Source organism: Sphaeramia orbicularis, chromosome 13 (assembly GCF_902148855.1).
Source record: "Sphaeramia orbicularis chromosome 13, fSphaOr1.1, whole genome shotgun sequence".
In the NCBI taxonomy this organism is placed as follows: domain Eukaryota; kingdom Metazoa; phylum Chordata; class Actinopteri; order Kurtiformes; family Apogonidae; genus Sphaeramia; species Sphaeramia orbicularis.
This window is the reverse complement of record NC_043969.1, coordinates 27256521-27277627: the sequence shown is the minus strand read 5'-3', so window position 1 is coordinate 27277627 and position 21107 is coordinate 27256521. Positions and strand designations below refer to the sequence as shown.

The following is a 21107-nucleotide window of genomic DNA, read 5'->3' as shown; positions in this document are numbered from 1 at the left end:
CCCATTTCCCCTTCACAGCCCCTGCACACCCTCTTCCCCTCGGCCCCACACGAGGCACAAACTGCTACCATCCTAAAGCGTGTACATAAACACGCAGGATGTGTGTGATGGTTAATGGTCAGACACTAACTGGGGATAAATGAAAAAACAAATCTAAAGGAGAAACAGAGATGGATGATAAAGCGGGGGGGGGGGGGCATAAAGCACTTGTGAGATGCATCTTTAATGGGAGGACACAGCAGCATTAGAGTCCCTGGCCTCCTCTTCCTCCCTTGGGTGCTGGGGACAGCAAGAAAACACGACACACACCTTTCTGTTTGTCCATCTGCCCATCCTTTCATCCTCATATACCTACCCAGCTCATTCCATCATCCCTCCATCCTATACCCACTTTGCCATCTGCATAATTCAGCATGTCATACTTTTGTGCCACTTTGTCTTTCTTTTTCTGCCTATTCTGCCGTTTTTGTGCCTATCTGTTGTTTCAGGTTTGATGGAGTGGAAGCAAAAGACGACGCTTTGTCACTTCACCATCTTTTAATAAGTGCTTCCAGAGAGGACAGGATAAAATAAGAAGAGTGGGTATACAGAGGGGTAGAGAGAGTGTTGGGCCTCTGCAGAGTGGCCACAAAATGGAGACTGGGGCAGGAGCAGCAGCAGCTGTGGTGATGCTACACTTCACACACACAGGGAGAGAGAGAAGCACTGTGTGTGAAAGAGAAATGGGATTAAACAACCTCAATCAATGAATGCAAAAACACAGACATCACACTTTACCACAACCTCATCTCACTCCCTTTCCGACAAATCGGTCAATACCTTCAATAGTATATCAATAAAACAATCTATCTGCCTACATATGCCACCATCTGCATTACAGCAAAAGGGTAAGCCTATTATAAAACACATCCAAATAACACTTTTAACAAGTTTGCATCTCATAATAACACTGTATACAATTGTTTTAGACATAATTGACTTCACAAAATAATACTAAAAATGAAATATAAATACATAGCACCTTGGTTATAAGGGCAATCTAAGAGCATACCTCAGCCAAGGCCCCACAGGTCGATAATACAACCAACCTGCCCATCTCAGTGTTAAAAAAGTCCAACAAAAAAGTCAAGGATCCTCCCAAACTTTTATGGCTTTGTCCTTTAAACATTAAACCCTAAACCTGCCCTACCTGTTCACTAAGTTTCAAGGAAATCAGTAGAGCTGATTTTGTGTGAAACTGCTGACAGCCAAACAGTCAGACAGACAGACAGACATAATAAAACCTAAAGTTGTCCTTAGTCCACTAATTTTCTTTTTCATTTCACCATGTTCTCTCTAGACTCCAAGGTGACTATACTAATAAGCTCTAAAAGACAAATAAACAGAATGTATTGTATGGTACTTGGAGACACAATACTATATTGTTATTTTAACAGTTTGGGAACAGCAGTATTATAAGAAGAACATTATCAGTGAACAACCAATATTTATAAACTAATATAGTCGTGCAAATAATTCTGTTTTTGTTAAAGAATTAAGAATGTGTCATCCAATATTTGTTACTGTAACTTCTCTGACTTATCAGTTGACACACTTACTGTAAATTTCAATACAACAACAATAAGATAACACCCAAAGTGATACATGCTTGATTTATCGGTGTAGTACTAATGTCTGCCACACACACTCAAAGTCAACTACAAATCAAACACAGAATCGTCATTCAATTCGAGACAAGGTGCCACAAAATTTACAACTCAATAATAAAACTGCAGTCAGGGGAGAAGGAAAACAAGGTGTTGAAAAAGGTTTGGAGGGCTGGAGAAATGCCATAACAGATGTTTAAAGATTTTATTTAACTTTAAACCACCAAATATGAAGATGTGATTTATTCCCCTGACATATCTGCACTTTCTGTTGTTAAAGTGAACATAAATATGTGGCTATGTATCCCACGTAAGCATCTGTGTTGTTTTGTGTGTGTGTGTGTGTGTGTGTGTGTGTGTGTGTGTGTGTGTGTGTGTGTGTGTGTGTGTGAATTTGTGTGCACATGTGTGTGGCAGAGATGAGCCATGGTGATGCACTAATAAAAATCAGGCAGCAATGCTTCCTCACACCTTCCTCATTCCGCCCGCCGGTTCGCACCCGTTACCATGGTGACCAGATAAAACTCACACTGTTTTAAGCTCCAACTGGAGGAGGAGATGGATACTAACTAAGTGACACACACATACACAGGGAGAAGAAGTCTCTTCATACACATCTGTCAACAGAGCACCCTCTTTCAGTTCCCTAACTGACAAGCAAACAAATGCTAATTTTCTAACCGACGGCAACACCAGCAAACCATCAATTAGAGGAAGAGACATGGCTAGACAGAGAGATAGCAGGAGAAGGGGAGATATGACAAGGGAGTAAAAACCAAGATAGCCAGTCAACACACAAAGCCCCCCCTCTGTTTGACTGTCTGCCTGTCTATCTATGTGTGTATCCCCCACCCCAACCTCCCTCCATGAACGGGGCTCAATGCAAACAGATTTGGCTGTCAAATAGTGACACGACACCCAGGCAGGGTCGTCTCACAGTGAGGCCAGCTGTCAGCAAACACCCTCCTGCCTCTTCATCAAAGCCCATTCAAACTCAGCTTTATTGACCAACATGGCCGTCTGTGTGACATGTGTCATCCTGTCAAGCCAATACCTTGGCATAAACTGTTCCTAATAAATGGCAAACCACTAGAGCATCTCAAGTGCTATGGAAAGAGAGAAAGCTGTACATGCCGCCAGGAGCTGATAGATGGAGTGGATGGATAGATGGATGGATGAGGTGTGTGGTGGAGTGCAGTGGGGTGGGAGGAGCACACATATGCACAGTATGTGCACGTTTGAGTGTGTGTGTGTGTGTGTGTGTGGGGCTGCGATGCTGACAGAGGCCACCAGCCCGTACCAGGGAGCGAAAGAGATGAGAGGAGGCTTAGAGCCAAAGATGGACGGAAAGAAGAAGAGGAGCACTGTGTTACTAATAAGAGCTATTCATCAGCCTGGAGAGACAAGGAGACAGAGAAAAAGATGGAAAACAAAAAAGCTCTCAAGCCTTTTCAAATGCAAGTCCAAATGTAGCCTAATGTTCTTTACGACTCCAAAGAGGAACTGTATATTTCGCACTAGATTATTGTAGATTAATAATAAAAAAATATATATCACCCTTTGTATTTTTTCAAATTCTTCACCATTTGGAAATCACATAAAACTGATCTGTATAAACTTATTTAGGCATCAGACTGCAGATAGTAAATAGAAAATCCTTTTAATCCAAAAATATCAACACATTACACTGCATCTCACTAGATTCAACTATATGGATAACTTGATAAATGAGTCATGAGCCTAATAAAGCAGATCCCATGAATATATATGTTTCTGTGTGTACGTGTGAGCGTGTGTGCCTGCGTGCGAGCTGATGCACACGTACTTGTTCATATGTGCATGTTTTAATGAATATGTCCATCAGTTAATCAATAACATACTCCCACTGAGCTCTTACCACACAGTCATGATACAGTGGCTTTTATAAACACACACACACATTACACACACACACACACACACACACACACACACACACACAGAGCCATCAGTCAAACAGACTGGCCTGGTCTCACCACTCTCACACTGAGGGATCCGTGACAAGAGAGAGGGGAATCCAACAGCAAGCTTTATCGATCCAGACTGGAAACCCCCCTCAGGCCACACACACACACGGACACACACACATACACTACAGCTGTGCTGGATCAATGAGTGCTCCCATGTGAAGGACAGAGCCATACAAAGAGGCACACAAACACATACACACACCTCTACACACGCTCTCACACACACTATTGACAGAGATGAAAATGGTGCTTGGTATCAGAGTGCGAGGTAAGGGGCAGAGGGAGCAGTACGTATCATCTGACCTAAACAGTCTCATCTGACACCCTGCAATTTGCCATTGCTCCACGGAGCAAATGTTAACACTGTGCCGCACAAGCCAGAACACACACAGAGTGCATAAACACCAATACACGGACATAAAGCAGCATGTAGGAGGCTCACTTTCAAGCTAATACTATTATTCCTCCATTAAACATCGAACGATTTGAATAGAGGATCAGATGAAATCCTGCGATACAGCAGACAGAAGAGCTCCAGACACAGCAGAGCCCTAGAGGTGTGGCTGCTCTCTTTTGGGTGACTGTGACGAGCAGCTAAACAAATCTATCACTCATCAAATTAGATCCTACAGCCCACACACACACACACACACACACACACACACACACACACACACACACACACACACACACACCACCACCATCCCTCTGCCTCTCTCTCTCTCACACACACACACACACACATGCTCGCACGCACACACACAGCACATGTCTACTAATGCCTGATTTATCCCTGTAACACTGCTATTAACTACAACGGTGTCAGCTAGTGAGTGAAGAGCCAGGGATGTGGCAAACAAAGGCCATTTCATCAGACTTATTTTTGAAACATTACGCAATTTTTTAAGCCTCCTTCCATCTTCTCTCCCAAACAAAAAAGGACATGGGCAGTGACACCAATAATGTGATTAGCTTCGATTAAGCACTGACAACAACAGCACACATGCCAAACAAAAGGAAAATCTTCATTACAATAAATCGAGTTGAAATAAATTCACATTCTTCATACACTGAAACATATTTCTATTCTGCACATTTCCAGAAAAACCCAGAGGAGATTTCTCATCACTGACTGCATCTGTTCATGAGTCCATTGACACAGTGGGATGACATTAGATCATTTGCTTTCTATTATTATCTACCACTAATCAAACACAGCTGCCATGCACTCAGCCAAATATAATTCGCATGGACATTGCAATGGGATATGCATCAACAGAGTATTTCAACAAGGGAGGCCAAAGTACAAAATGTAAAGTTACACAGGAACTGACTTTGTTTTTGTTACAGCATATATCATGAGCAACTTTCATTTCCTACCTGGGACAATTGAGACTGTGTCTTTCTCCCAGGACACGACACTGACGTACTCCTGGACAGCTGAGGGGATGAGGCACTTGAACACAGCAACATTACCTCGCATGGAGCGCTGGTCGGCCACACGGACTGTGTAGGGCTCCCTGAACACTGAAGAGTTAGAAAGAAAAATTAAGTTAGCCTATGCATTAACAAGCCCTAATCCTCAGCTCTGACCAATGACAAGGTGACAAGGCTGAATCTAAAACAGTTATGATTCCAAATTCATTCATTTTTTATTGAAGGTCCAGCATGCAAGATTGCAAGGAAGATTTTGGAAGATTCAATTGCAGAAATAGATTATAATATTTATTATTATGTTTTCATTCCACAAGAAAATAAGAAGCTCTTTAGAATGAGGCTTTAGATCGACAGAATCCACCATGTTGCTATCTTTCTGCAGCAGGACTGGATGGACTTCTTTTGCATCTAGCATTAAGATGCATTACTATTACTAGCTATGTTTGAACCCTTTAACTAAAGAGTGGACAAAAAAAAGCCCTGCAGGGCCTTTCTTTGTCCCCTTGGCACTGTAGGTGAGGGCAAGAGAGGCTTCAACTGGCTGAAATCTGGAACTTCACCATTAGATATAACTAAACATAACATATTGAACCTTTAATTAACCTATAATTTATCACAACCATTATTTTCACCCTAATTTTGCATGTTGAAATTTGAGTGATTTGAGTGATTGTTTGTTCCAGCATTTAAAATAGAGGCCATCACTACATATGCTGACTCCTCACAGTTAACATCATTCTGGGATGTTTAACCCGTAGAAGAAGCAGGGTCAGGTCTAGAGGACAAATATATCTGGTGATCTGTTCAACAGTATCAGGCAGGCCAGGGTTTCTCTCTTTAGCATTAAAATTTAAGTCACTGTGATGGTAAGGAGGGTTGACTTGGAGCTGTGCTGAAGGAGATACACAGTGAGTGGCCATTGGCCTTTTAAAGAACAACACTGCAGATGCTATGAGACGGCGAGGAGTGGAAGGCTGCTCATGGCCGATGAAACTGTCACAAGCAGGCGCCAGGCATCAAAAACACACCCCCTGCACATGGCATGCAGAGCACTAGACTGTGAATCTGTGCCAGTGTACAGAAAGGATGGTGGTGATTAAGACAGGCTTAATGATGGAAACAGTAGCCTGTAGCTAACCAAATTATCTCTCCAGTTAACTCTGTCACATTTAGATTAGTGAGGAATGTGAAAAGCTGATTCAACAGCATAAATTTTCATTGAATAACATTAAGTAAAGTGAAATTAAATTAATGGATTATTTTGGTGAGGAGGAGAGACAGGTAGTTCAAGGGCATGCAGGCTTGACTGAATGAAAACTGAGCTGTGCTTTCTGATCTGAACTGGGCTGAACGGTGTGAGCTTATCCTCTGTCTTGATCTCACAGCAGGGCACTGCCAAATTTTTCTCTTGTAACTTTGACATTGACAAAAGCGATACTATGTAACATGGGTAACATAAGGAAAACAGATAGATGAAGCACTGATGCTGTGGAGAGTTTCTGGCATTACACAACACAATCTATCAATGCTATTCAACCAGGTTTCCTTTAGAAATGGGGACAGTAATTGCTTAACAATGTAAAAAACACACATACACACACAATACAGGGAATGGCCCCACCCTCCCTTGTGTTCACTCTCTCCCCCAGCTCTTCAGTGATATAATTAACGCCTAGCCTGAAGGCCAGTTTCCTTGGTCATTAATAATGCTTTATGCCAGCCGCCACTGTCACTGGAACCCAGTGGAACCAAAGCCAATGTCCTTGTCCAAATGGTGGGGAGTCTTTCACCTTAAAGTCAGAGATTTCATCTCTGAAGTCTTTGTCTGATTCTGTCCATTGCTTTTACACTGCTCCACTTATTTTTTCTATATAAATCACTGAACCTTGGGTCTTTCCTTTCTTCTAGAGTAGAAAAGAGACTCTTTAACCTTGCATCACATTTGTAACCACACTAAACACAGATGAATTGGCATTTGGGCCTTGAAAAAAGCAGCCCATTGGACACTATACAACTTTGAACTGCGGCAAAATTAACAGTATCATTACGATATCCTCTGGAGAGCACACTTCTCACTATGGTCACCTGACACACATGCCACTAATGAGAGGTGAAGCCTCATTTGTAAGTAAATCAAAGCTAAAGGACAAATAATTCCACTCAAGTCTTCATTTTAATTTTTCATTTAAACAGCCACTGCCTCTCATTGATGCCATCTACCTGCAGATCAATAGTCTGAATCGATTGAGTAGCCTCGGCTGTTGTGGCCAAGCCAATTCTTTCAATCATTTATTTACTCTCTGACTGACCCCACTGCCTCTTGTCAATACCTAGGAAAATCCCCAGTGCCCACTGATCCTCTCATAGAGTGTTTAAAACCTGTTTGACAGCTTGTAAATGTTTGGTGCAATGATGACAGTCACAACATATCAATTCAGCAGAGGTTCAGTTCCAGTCAAGGTCACCTCAAATTTGTGCTCCATGTGATCTGACCCCACTAGACTGTGTAATCTTACTTAGGTTGAATACAGAGTTGGAAAAATCTCTCTTGTCCCCATTAAAATCAGTCAAATAAGCCCTAGATATCAACCTGTCCTTGTATAAAATGTTTAACATGTATGTAGCCACCTCCAGTAAGTAGTAAGTGTTGTTATAGCATTGTCATTTGGCACACGTTTCTATTCCAAGATATAAAAGACACGGAGGAAAAAAAAAATTATATATTCATTCTCTTAAGCTTTGTGACAGGATGCAAATGGTAGCCCAACTGATTTGTGTGCAAATTGCACTCCCCCTCATCGCATGCGCAGCAGAATCATTAGGATGTTACTGATGCCTGACTATATGCAGCCTGGTTGCCTAGGAACGAGCTAAAACATGGGTCTGGTGCACTGGGCGCACTGGGAGGCAAGTCCTGTATCACTGTCGCTTCAATAATTAACGACGGGGAAACCAAATACTGCATTTACTTATTCATAAAGCGAGCTGCAAAAACACAGAGAAGGAAAAGATAGAGACAGGGAAAAAATATTAAAATGCTGGGTAAATGAATGGATGTAGGTTGTATTTTTGAATGGACAGCAATGCAAGGACACTAATGCTATCCTTCTCAGGTGGGACCAGGGCCCTACTTTCTGTATTAGTAAAGAATAGTCAGCCAAAAGATGAGGAGGGCAGATTGAAGAAAGGGATCAAAACACCTGTTGTCTTGGCCCAGGATGGCATAGGTTTGTTTATTTAGGTTTGCACAAAAGGAAAAGAGGTGAGCTTATTGAACAGGTGTCCTCCAGTCAATTGTATTAAGTAGATGTAAGAGGGTATTGAGTGCACCAAACATGAAACCTTGAGTCTTCAGCACAAAGAGGGACTTAATGTGTGTTATCATTTTTATTATTCAAGTCACACATCTGTCTGCAGGTCTTTTAATTAGTTATGAGAATTGAAAAACATTTGTTTCATCTGCTTTACTACAGAAACATGAAATAAATGGAAAAGAATCCATCTGACATCAGTGCCAATATAACTTGGAACTGCAGTGAAGAATATGGTGTAAGGACAATGACAGCCACAGTGTAAGCCTATTTAACTTGTGAATACTTTACATTAATGATGACTGTATTAGCAAAGCATGCAAGGTGAGGTCTCATTTGTGAATGTGCAGTATTTTTTTCATAGTGCAACCACTCATTTGCATGTACTTATTTCAGATAATCATCAAAATCAAAAGGAAAAGGAAATGCACTGCAAATGTTTAGTCTGGACATGTGTAAACTGTTTATATGAAATTCTAAAAACATGTTTGAAGAAACACACAATTTAAGCAGATTTCATGTGTTAGCTAAAGGTTTACTGTATGTGTATGGATGGAAACTAGTGGCCTCCTGAATTTTTTATGCTATTAAGTAAATATGTCACACAGACACTGGAGCATAATGCAAGATAAAATGAAAATGCACCTGTTGTAGCTTTAAAGTGCAAAAATCACTACAGTGTACATGATTTTTTTCCCTGTATACCTTTCCTAAAAACATTGTTCTGATAAGGGTTTCATGTCAATTTTTCCATTAAAAAAATATACATAATGTGAGCATTAGAAAAGTGATAAGTTTAAGTAGATACTTCATTAGTAGGAATACAAGAGCCAAATAAAAATATACAGGAAAACAAGCAGCCCACATAGTGATTTTCATAAATGTAGAGCTATCCAGACAGGTGCTGGTGCTATTACTGGACCATAATCAGCATGCATGGGAAAGGGTGAGAAAGAGGGGGAGGAATCGAGAGAGATGTGAAGATGTGAAGAAAAGGGAGAGAGAGAAAAAGACGGATGGCAGGGGGGTGGGGGTGGGGCTTATTTTTGGGGGGTGTCACACTGCGTGCTGTCAGCTGTCATCATTCTCCTGCGCCACCTGAGACAGGGCGTGCCACACCCTAGCGCTCACGCCTTTGTCGCCCATGGCAACTGCAGGGTTGTGCATGTGTGTGTGAGCTGGTAAGTGAGTATGTGTGTGTGTTGTATAGGACTCTGGAGGTAATGAGGTGCACACACATGCACGTGAGCCCTGGTTATGGAGCTGTGGAGTTGTGGTTGCCTCAGCATTTAATTGATTAATTGTTGTAATTATTTGGGAGAGAAGGTCATCCCAGCACTGAGGCTGGCTAGAAGGTCACTCTCACGCTGCAGGGACTATCCTCCTCTGGGGACCACACAGGCCATATGGGTGTGTTTATATGTGTGTGTATGGTGGTAAGGAAGAGACAGGCAGCATTTTGGAGAATTATTTTGTTCATACATGAGTGGAGAAGGGAATTGCTGACTGTTTCTTTACACCAAACTGATCAGCACAGTCAAAATGTCTGCCTGGCGATTACCATGACCTGAAAATCTACTTTTTTCATCATTCTGTTCACATCTTTCCATGTCTGTAGCTGACTCTCCAAAATCTTTCCTGCCAAACACCCTGACAAAGAGCTGGCAACTAAACACCAAGAGCCAGCTTGACGAAAATGGCTGAGTGTGTGTGCATCCGTGTGTGTGTGTGCATGTGTGTATTTGTGTGTTTGTGTGAGTGTGTAGTTAGGGGACTTTCCAGTCCATGGACAGATGGAGAGACTGGGAGACAGGAGGCTTGCTGGCATGAGCTGTGCCCAGGCTGGTGTGCATAGAAGTATGTGTGTGTGTATCTACGGCTGTGTGTCTATGTGGGTGTGCATATGTATTTGAACACACATGTGTGCATTTCTGTTGTATACACATGTATGGTGTTTTGTGTGTAAAAGCACAATAACACCTTTCCGTTGGTGTGTTTATCGCCACCTTCCAGCTTTGACCTTGGCAGAAACTACGGACAGGTCACCTGAACTGTGTGTGTAGATGTGTGTCTGTCCTCTAAGATTTCAAACACACTGAGTCAAGACGTGGCACTGTGAGACACTTCAGCCTCACATGTTGTCAGTAGAGGATGCCAATTTGATCACCCTTTGGGAGACAATATTTTAAAATTCTAGGTTAAAGGCAGCTAATGCTGCTAGACACATTTGACTTTTTCCAATGTATCATAGGTATTCAGATAATACTTGAACATGAAGAGGTAAAACAACAGTGTAGGAGCAGAAATAATCTGTGCACAGAGGTCTTACACAATATGAGAACCTGCAACAATGATAACATGACTTGCAAAAAATAAACAAACTAATTGTACAGTCACCATCAATTTGACACCAATTAAACTAAAGGTAACAGCCATCTAGCAAACAGTTCATCTAAATTCTGGTAAAATGGTGCAAAATGTGATTTATACAGTGTGTGCAGTTGGAACAAAATGTTGGAATGTTTAAAAAAAATAAAGACCTCTGCCTGCACATAGTGATACGGTGGTGCTATGTTTATCTTTGACAAATCCATATCTCCTTATTTTCAGCACTTAATATTTTCATATATGTGTTTTCGGTACTGACAAGTTATGAAGTGTATCCTAATACTTTCAATGAATACTTCACAGGTCATGTCTCCGACTTGGACTTTGGATTCACTTTCCCTTACGAGAAAAGGCAGAGACCTTAAAAGTTAACTGTAAATGTACTGGGTGGGGAAAATCAGAAGTTCTGTTATGTCCACTCTCACCTGCTTTGATGTGAATGCTGGGGCTTCGAATCTTGCCTGCCTGGTTCTCAGCAGTGCAGAAGTACTCATTGTCATGGATAATGCTGTTATAGGCAGAGGGAGAGAAGGGGTAGAGCTGGAGGGTGCCGTTGGCATGCACGTGGCGGATATGGGGCACGTCGTAAATGTCGTCTCCGGCGGCCAGGTACCAGCGCAGGACGGCATGGGGGGCGCCGCCCGCAGGGCAGGGCAGGGACACCCCCACCGAGCTGGAGAAGGTCACCCGCTGCAGGGAGGCGTTCACAAAGTACAGCCGTGTAGAGACAACATCCTCACTGTTGACTGTTGGTAAAAGTGAAAGGGAAAGAGAATTTAGCTGACATATGACTGGCATATAGGTGATGCTCTCAGATCAGACAGGTGTAAAGACATAAACAATCAAAATGCATTGTTTTTGTTATGGATACAATAGTGTAATGTATAAAGATGATTTTACAATAGTACAATACCTACATGAGTTTGAGAAAATGACTATCTGATCTAACGAAAACTTCCACACCCACAACAACTGGATGTACTGGCATCCAGGTCACCTCCACCCAAACAACTTTCTCCCTGTGTGCCAAACTGCAGCCATCTATCTCATCCCATATGCATTATCCTAATATCTCTAATCTAATATATGTGCCCAGGGAGCCCTTTGGAAATATGCCTCAGTAGGAGGGAGAATGGGTCACATGACTCCACCCCCCACCACCTTTATAATTTCTGTTGATATCCTCAGTCATGCAAAAAAGCAAATCATGGACATGATAGCTAACTGTCATCAAAGAGGGCTTCTATCTCCAGCCTCAGAAGTTGAGGAACTAGACTTAGCACTGCAGATGATAGCTATAAAACAATGCTGTGGTTCAGATGAAGTGCTGCTGTCAGATAAAATTGTCTTTGGGGAGGTGGACCACCACATCTCTTCCACTTTAGAGTGGGGCAGCCATTGAGGTGTCTTCAGATCTGTGCGCTTCTGTGTGTGTTTGCTGGGGTTAAGAAGGGGTGGGGGTTTAGAGGAGTGTAAAGAAGTGCTGAGCTCAGCTTGGCTGGAGGCCAAGGGAAGACACTGTGCCCCGAGCCAGAGAAATTTCTTCTCAGACAATGATACTTAATTAATCCCTTTTCCTGGATTGTGTCAACAATGCCTGGATTAGCTCTATCTCTTTAATTCTCACTGTGTTGGGGGAAAATGGGGTACAGACTAAGACAAATCAATGGAGATATAAAGACACTATCAAATGTCATTTAAGCTCTAATTTCTACAGATCCTCTATATCAATGAATGTCTTTAGCAGTTGCCAGCTATAAAAGAAAAAAAGAAGCCGAGTGTCTGTCTTTCTAAGCTCCCGATACGTAGAAAGGACATGGATGAATGGTTAAAGATTGTCATATCGCTTCTGTCCAGTATAAATAGTAACATGCAATGATACAATGACATAAATAAAATTAATGAATAGGATGAATGACATGACAAAAGGTCCAAAAGTGAAACGCAGGGATTACAGATAAAAGCCAAACTGACATAAGGTGAGATAACTCTAGTTACCAATGCCTGATGTCTGCACCTTCATGGCCCTGTCTGTATTTTATCTCTGTAAATAACGCATCCTTTTCTTTTTGTTTTTTTATCAGCTGTCTCTCTTTCAACCCTGTGAGATACAATTCTCTCACACATAAATCTGCTTTCTCTTTTCCTGCCACACTAGAGACAGGTAATGTTATGTGATTGGAATCTGTATGCCAGACGCAGAGAGTTAAACCCACATAATCTCCTTCCACATTTAACACACAGTCTATCCACTCCGTAATCACATTGCTGTGGGAGGCCGATGTCCGACTTCCCTGGTTCTCCTGCCTGTGTGGGTGTAGAGCAGAAGGAATGATCAGGGAGCCAAGCAGGAGTGCAATATTGTAGACAAGACACGGGTGGCTGGTTGGGGTAAGGTGCTCAGGTGCAAAGGTGTTTGGATGCAACTGACTGCGTATGTGTGTTGTCTGTGTGTAGTAAGGTCAAAGGGATAGAAAGGTTAATGTTAAATGACAGCTTCAGCTCTTGATGTCAAACTCAGCCAACAGCAAAGGCTGAGGTGTTCAAGAAAAACCTTTGACTGCAGCTCTGGTGCATGTGCAGAGCATGAGACTGTAAATGCAAGTGTTTATGAGCATGGCGCCAACGAGATGCTGAGGAGGTAAAGAGTCATTGTTCTCCTGCCTACCAGCTAAAATTGGAGCAGATCCTCTGTGTTCAAAAATCTGAATTCAGGTCAAGTTCAATCCATCCTATCATTCGAATCCATGTCAATCACTCTCACAGGCTGCTAGACTGACTGATCTGCACTTTCAGCACCATGGAGAGCACCATATTGTACTGCTGAGTGAAGAACACAAAACAGCACAAAGCCAATAAAAAGGATGGCTAATATCACATGACACCACTGATGATGACCTGCTTATCTCTGATGAGAAATGTTATTTTTAACCATCAATACCTCATGACAAGAAACACTTGTTCAAGCCATAAATGCCCTAATGCATTGAAAGGTTAGGCATCATAGTATAAAATCTGAGCTCACTCTTGTTCCTGTTACTTTATCAGAAAAGGTTCTCAATCTCCTTTACATTTGCCACCTTAGAATAGAATAAATGGTAACTGAGTTTATAACCAGACATTTTTTTCTCTTCTTCAATGTGAATAATTTGAAAAGTTTTAAACAAAATTACAGCATAAAGAATTTCACTATTTTAAGAAGACAAGCCAGGTACAGTTAAAGGAATATACAGTACCAGTCATCTTTAGCAGAAATGTCCTTGTTGCTTTGCCATCATGTTAAATATCTTGAGAACAGTCAGATTTCTTATTCCTTTCATTAGATGTTTAAACCTGGATATTTACTTCATATATACTCAAACCTTCAAACTAAAAAGGGCATCCAAACAGCTCAGAAACAACAAGTTTTAGTCAGGGTTCCCTCTGGTTTATGATGCAGTGGCTAATCATTTGGTTCTATGGTATGAATCCAGGTCACTGAGTTTGTGTATACACACACTCATGCACGCAACACACATGTGTACAAACACCAAAGCAAGCCCTGTTCTATACTGCACACATTACAGCCTCCAACCATGTGTACTATTGTCCAGAGTTTGACAAACAGGAAAATAATAGCTTCAGAAGTTAAAAAAAAAAAAAATGGCTACAACTAGTGACCATTTTGATATCATACATTGTGATATTTGTTGTTAGATATTAGCATAATATACAGTATTTCGTCTTTGAACTTGACGACCTCAGGGTATCACATATTTGATGTATGGAAATATGACAGCAATCTGTTGTTTCTTAAAACATGGTAGGCTACATTAAGTTGCCAGAGGGAAGGAAAAAAAACTCTTGAACAGAAAATCAACTAGAATCAGTAAATTACAATAATGTATAGAAGGAAACGGTCAAATATCTTAAGCCACTGTAAACACTTTCTGCAAAGCATGACGAAAGACAATAACCTAGATTTTCTCCTTTATTTGGGCAACATCTGACCTCAGATGGTTAACGGAGTCCTTTCATAGCCTTGGGCTCACATTCCAGCCTCTCCCCAGAAAAGAAAGAAGACGCAAATGAGCAGCACTCATCCATTCATGAACTGTATTTTGATTCCTTTTTCAAGCCTGGATGCACTGATTACAATGAAGAAGGTCAAAGTGATTTTGAGTGAAATACCAACAAAAAGCATTCCTGCTAGATGGAACCTTCACAATCTTTTCTTTATATTTCTTCACCCCCCCCCTTCAACCTTCACTCTTCTTATTTCGTCTGTTTCCTTTTCTGTTTTCCTTTTGAGTCAAATCTTTCTTTGCTGTACATTCAAATACACTTGCACTTTTTTCCTGTTTTTGCAGTGGATATGAAAATGGAGTATGAATATGTATGCTGGAGAAGCAAGGATATTGCCTATGGTGAACGGCTATGCATAATGCAGCTTTTTTCTGTCTCATCTACATTCATTCAGACACACACACACACACATTCATACCGTCACGTGCATAGAAAAACAGGGCTATAAATCCCTCTCCTTCGCTCTCACTCTCACCGATTCTCTCCTTCAAGACACACACAAAGTCACATAAATACATTTCAGATTGCACATATACGTTCATAATAGCAAGTAGATTTTCTATGTGGTGAACCATGTAGCACTGCAGATAACAGCACACAAAACACATTCACAACAAATAACAGCTGAAGCACTGAAAGTAAGTGGCAATACAGTCTTTGCAGTGATGCTACAAAAACAGACAGGATATAAAAGGCAAAAGCTGTGATGAGGCTGCTGTTCATTTACTATACAATGACTCCAGATTGAGATATGCAATGGGGTTGCATGACAATGTGTGTCTATTTTGTCAGTGATGAAATAATTTCTGGTGTCATCTCACTGGGCACAACACTGTTTAAAAAAACTGAATGACATGATATTAGGAATATGAATATACTATTGACACACACACACAAGAGGGAAAGGGTGGTAAACAGCCCCTATACACACTTTATGCAGTGTCAGTAAAATATTATGCAGTCATTTCAGCATTTGAAAATTCACATCTCCCACTTCAAAAGGATGATTTCCGTTGTTGAAGTGAGTGTCAGATTTGTAGAGATGTTTTTTTTTTTTTTTTCCTACGTTCCCTCAGAGACAGGCCATAAATTGTTTGATATAGTAAGCAGAACAGGGGAGAGAAAAAGAGAAGTGAAAGAGAGATTTGGATATGAGATACTCAAGTGTGATTCTTTTGTTTGCAACGCTGAATTTGGTCACGTCCGTCGCTCGTCCTCTCTGTCTCCGTGCGTAATGGAGAGGACAACAGGCTGCCGGACACTAATGTTGTGCGTAAAACCTGTTGAGTGAGTGTGTGGCTCAGCGCAGTAAAGATGTGGATGTTCCGGACTGTAGGACCTACAGGTGTGAAATAATAAACACACAGATATTTGAGCTAAAGGGGACTCTGGGACTGTTTTTAAAGACACTGGTATTGACTTGATTCGTCTCGACAGGTATATTTGTGCACCCTCTCCAAATTAATCACAAAGCATTTCCAGCTTTGAAAGGGAAAATGTTCAACTCTGGTATCTGCTAATGCCTCTTCAAGATAATGCCGGAGCACAAACCGACGTGTCCGTTTGTTCAGACTGAATGGGAGCTCGTATGACTTCTTCAGATGGACGTGTTTGTGCTGCGCTATTCAACTGCCAAATGCAGAGCGCCAACACTTGACAATGAAAACAGGCTTTGCTTGCTGGAGCACAACGAGTGAGGCGAGTTAACCTGAGAGTGACATGTAGCTATTATACTGTGGAGCTGACTCTCTTCAAGAACTGACAGGTTGTGCAAGCAAGACAGAACTCACAGCAGAGGGGGGGAAAAGACATAGAGTGGCCTTTATGTTTTCATGTGGGACTTTTACAGATGGTCCTAAGTTATTACACACATGCGTCACTGGTAGAAACAACTGTTAGTCATGTGATACTGTCGATGCAAACCCTCTGATTCCCAATCCAGCACACCCATTCATTCATTCATTCATCTGCGTAAATCACTTTAACCTCCCATCAAATAGACAAATGATTCTTGAACTAGGCCTCAGAGTACATCTCCCACAAATACTCCCACACCGTTTCAAGAGAAAGAGAGAGAGAGACAGAGAGAGAGATAAAAACTACGGAGATGTTTTGATATCAGACACTAGAAAGCCTCAGTTGTCCAATTCAGACGCAACACCTCTGAGTGCACCGTTCGGGTGTAGCTTAGCCACCATGTCTGACTCATACCGCAATTACTGGGCTCCCCCTCCGAGCACTTCTCCTTCAGTCGCTTTTGCTTTTTTTTTTTTTTTTTTTGATTCCAAATTTACACACAGTCCGTCTGCTACGCCGCAAATCAGCAGCTCAGGCCGGTCTAGAGAACGTACAGAAGCCCCTTGTAAAGAATTAGTAAAACACAGACATAACTACACCACACAGATAATCTTACAGTAGCTGTCTTTCACACTACTCAAATGTAATATAAAGATAATGAAATACTGTTAATTACAGCATCAAGAAAATAAATGAGTACAGAACATTTCATGTTATTTTTATAGACAGCTCATAGACATACAGGAGACAGCCCGCTGCACACACAGCAGGAATGTGCATGAATGAAATATGCCTAAAAGGCATTTATTAGTGCATCACACCCCCAACTAAAAACAATCACATGTAGACACAAAATACAAGTTTCTGTCATCTATGTAGGATCAACACTTACTGTGTTAATACACAGTTGTCGAGTATGTGTTGCTGGAGGCCTGTCGACCGAAACTGGATAAAACCGGAATCACATTAATTGATGAAATAATTATAGGAAGAGCTCCCACTCCATCTCCATCACTCCGTGGCGTCTTTCTCAGAAATCTGTAAAATTACGGATTGCATCTCCTCAAATTCCACATTAAAACGAGTGTCCCTTTTCAGTGGATTTAAAAATGTATTAATTGTTATAGTTATTAAAACCTTTTCTGATTCTCCGGGGCCTGCTCTGGCCTTATAGGCCTACAGGATTTTCCTACAGTCCTTAGATGAGGTAGTCACAATTTTATTTCCACAAAATGACAAGCACCCTCCCAAATCATGACAAAGAAGAATGAGTGTTTTCTTCCCCCCTCCACACTCTCTCTATCTATCCATCTCTCTCCTCTCCCCCTCCTTTCCGCACTCATGGGTGCAGGTGTGCTGGTGTACAGCCAAAGCAACAAACGGTCAGTAATGACTGAATGAATGATGAATTTATGTCAGAAAAGGAGATAAGAAATTAGAATATTTGCTCTAAAAATACAGTGTGTGACCTAAAAACATGTCCATACTGATGCAAAAAATGATAAGCCCTGAATTGTGTGCCATTCTAGGAGGCGCGGCCGAGCCAGGAAAATACGCAGTACTAATGCATATGCATGTATGATAATAGACCTACCTTTCCCTCTTAAAATAAAGTTTATTTAAAATTATACTTGACTGAAATACACAACAGCCACATGACACGATAAAACACAGTTGATTCGTGCAAAGTGAGCGGAACATGGCGTTGAAAAACAACGGAAAATGGAAGTTTGTTTTCCACTGCGTTATCTACATCTCTCCCATCTCAAGCACTCTTTCCGCTCCAGTGGCTGTTTGCAGCCCCCAACCCTCCTCCCCTCACCACACACACACACACACACGCACGCACGCACACACACACACACACACACACACACACACACACACACACACACACACACACACACACACACACAGTACATCTCGTTCAGTCACGGGACAGGGCAATGTACAGTGTGTATGATCGAAATAGACCCTGTAATCCAATTACATACAACAAAAACAGTCGCCGCAGCTGCAGTTTGGCAGAGGGCACTGCCAAGGCCAGTCAGAACGACCAGGGCGTCACACCTTCTGCTCACTTTGAATAAAACTGTGAAGAAAATTTCCAATTTCTTATCTTATAAGGTTGATAATTAGATATTTGGTGTTTCTGAGCTGTGCGTTAAGGGAACGGATGAAAATGTGTGAAAATTAAAAAAAAAAAATGCCTCTTTATTTTAGCACGATTTCCTTAATATGAAGTTATAGGAATTCATTATATATCAGATGAGCAGACCATTTTATATTTACGAGCAAAATGAATCCCTCTCTCCCATCCGCAGTATTTAGAGCGAAGCCAATCAGTAGAATCTGGTGCCACAGAAAATGGTGGATGAATAATTAGACCAGGGTAGATAACAACTGGGTATGCACACACTGACACCCTTAACGCTTTCATAAAGAAAATAAAGTGTAATATATGGCCTCATCTTTTAAATATCCAACTGGGGCACATTATCTACAAATTAAAGGCCAGCGCTCAATAACCCCAGCATCAGTTCACACGTCTCTCATAAAATGTATTGACCCTTGTTGCCACACAAACACACACACACACACACCTCAGCGAACATGTACACATTCAGGCATTTATGCACTATTTTAGTGTTCATTCCAAAAAATACAATAACTGATAAAATAAAATAAAAAAAAAAAAAAAAAAAAAAAGGGACCTTTCATCCTCTAGGGAATGACCCCCATCCTGCCTCTTTCTCACTCACAGACCCACAAACACCATTTGATTTCTTTTGGGACAGTCACAGGACAGTAAAGTCAACAAACGCATTAGAGTTTTCTGCCACTTTGAACTTTTCTGCGCGTAAACACCCTACAGCTGTGGCCAGCGTCAGTGCTCGAGGTCGCCAGTCTATCCGTGCGCGCGCCTGCAGATCCTTATCAGCCTCTCCTCCTATTCAACAGCCTCCATATTCACGACACCTCCACATATTCATCATGCAAAATGCAAATGCTGCTGTCTTTTCCATCTTAACGAACCCAGTGTGCACTTAAACAATCTTGGTGGTTCTTTCAGTAGTCGGTCAGATTAAATGCATATTGATTTCATGATCACAGGCGTTTGGGATCATTTTTAATCACATTATCAGCTAGTTATTATTAGACACTGGAAACGCAACAGGAATCTGAAAATCCATTCAGGAGCAAAATGAAAGCACATCAGAAAATCAGCCTCTTACGACACCAGAGAAAAGTTAGATATCTTGTTCTAAAGATATTTTAGAGTTATATTTAACACATCTTAAAAATATCTATGCATGTATCCCTGTTGAAGTGAATCACATCTGTTCAGTCCAACATTGATCAATCTGATGAGCTAATAAACAGACAACCAACTTCAGCAGTTCAGCAGATAGGAGGCAACATGCAGATAAGCATCACTTCAGGACAGACAGACATGTCTACCTACCTTCTTGCAAAGAATACAGCAGAAGTAAAGTTACAAGCCACATGCCATTAAAAGCAGTTATATTTCACAGGAATGTTGTGCAGTCCCCAAGAAGAGTGCACGGCGCAGGGGTCGGCCAGGCGAGGCTCCGTGCTGGACTGGATCTGTGATGCTCCCCGGCGGTCTCTCCAGCCCTGGTCCCACAATCTCCAGCGCCGAGAAACGAGCAGCGGAGAAAGTACCGCCTCTGCTCCCTGTTCTCTCCTCCCCTTACCGGGACAGGCTGCTGTCGCCCCACCCCCGGTATCCTAATGATGCGCCGTGATGGAGAGGTGAGCAATACGCACTAACGGATACCAACAGGGATAGATGGCACCTCTGTATTACGCGCACTGGATAGACGCATTCTCCGGGATACTGACGGGAGTCCCGGTGGTCAAGTTAAACATGTCCTGTCACATGTCATGTAAATCTTGTTTTTACGCAAGGAAGTTCTCAAAACAGCCGCTGGAAGAACATGCATGCGCGTATTTCACATGCAAATCACCCTGAAGCATTTCCATAAATCAGTTGTCATTTTCTTGGCAGTGGAGCGAACAGAAAGTGAAAGCAAAATTGTCCATACCAACAGAATGAGCCATTGCCTTATTAGAGATTACCATGGTAATTTTGCGGTGTGAGTTCCAGGTGAGGCGGAGGAGGAGGAGACGGCGCGCAGAGCAGCTTTAGCCTCGGTTTCAGTGAAGGGTGCTCTGCGCTCTGCTCTGCGCTGCACCTGAGAGTCACTATCAACACTCGTAGCGCTCAAATCGTTTTTCTTTGAGAAGGAAACTCAGATGTGCAACAATTTCTGAATCGACTCGTATTTATCTGTCCAAACTATGTAAAACTACATATAGCCTTACATAGTGCATTCAAATTTCTAAGCCAACTATGGGTTAAAAAGAAACTCCAACAGAGAAGCAGGGGATGGGATTTTTCCAAAGCACTTGCAAATTCTGCGATCTTA

General features: G+C 41.7%; 1 protein-coding gene across 1 annotated transcript; it reads right to left on the bottom strand.

The window, feature by feature from the left end:
* Positions 1-222: 222 nt before the first annotated feature.
* LOC115431089 (Down syndrome cell adhesion molecule-like protein 1 homolog) lies at positions 223-20383 on the bottom strand. Its single transcript, XM_030151340.1, has 5 exons — positions 20120-20383; positions 11217-11537; positions 5036-5182; positions 2328-2371; positions 223-279 (listed from the first exon to the last, which is right to left on the bottom strand). The coding sequence occupies exons 1-5, from the start codon at positions 20160-20162 to the stop codon at positions 223-225; spliced, it is 612 nt and encodes a 203-aa protein (XP_030007200.1). The 5' UTR covers positions 20163-20383.
* Between the last annotated feature and the right edge of the window lie 724 nt (positions 20384-21107).

Bases quoted from the DNA above. Each gene is read 5' to 3' on its own strand.
- LOC115431089 (XM_030151340.1), bottom strand. From the start codon at position 20,162: ATGTGGCTTGTAACTTTACTTCTGCTGTATTCTTTGCAAGAAG. The intron at 11,538-20,119 runs GTAGGTAGACAT...TTTTACCAACAG, and splicing joins GCTGTATTCTTTGCAAGAAG to TCAACAGTGAGGATGTTGTC. The intron at 2,372-5,035 runs GTAGGAAATGAA...CTCTCTGTCTAG, and splicing joins CACAGTCTCAATTGTCCCAG to CCATGTCTCTTCCTCTAATT.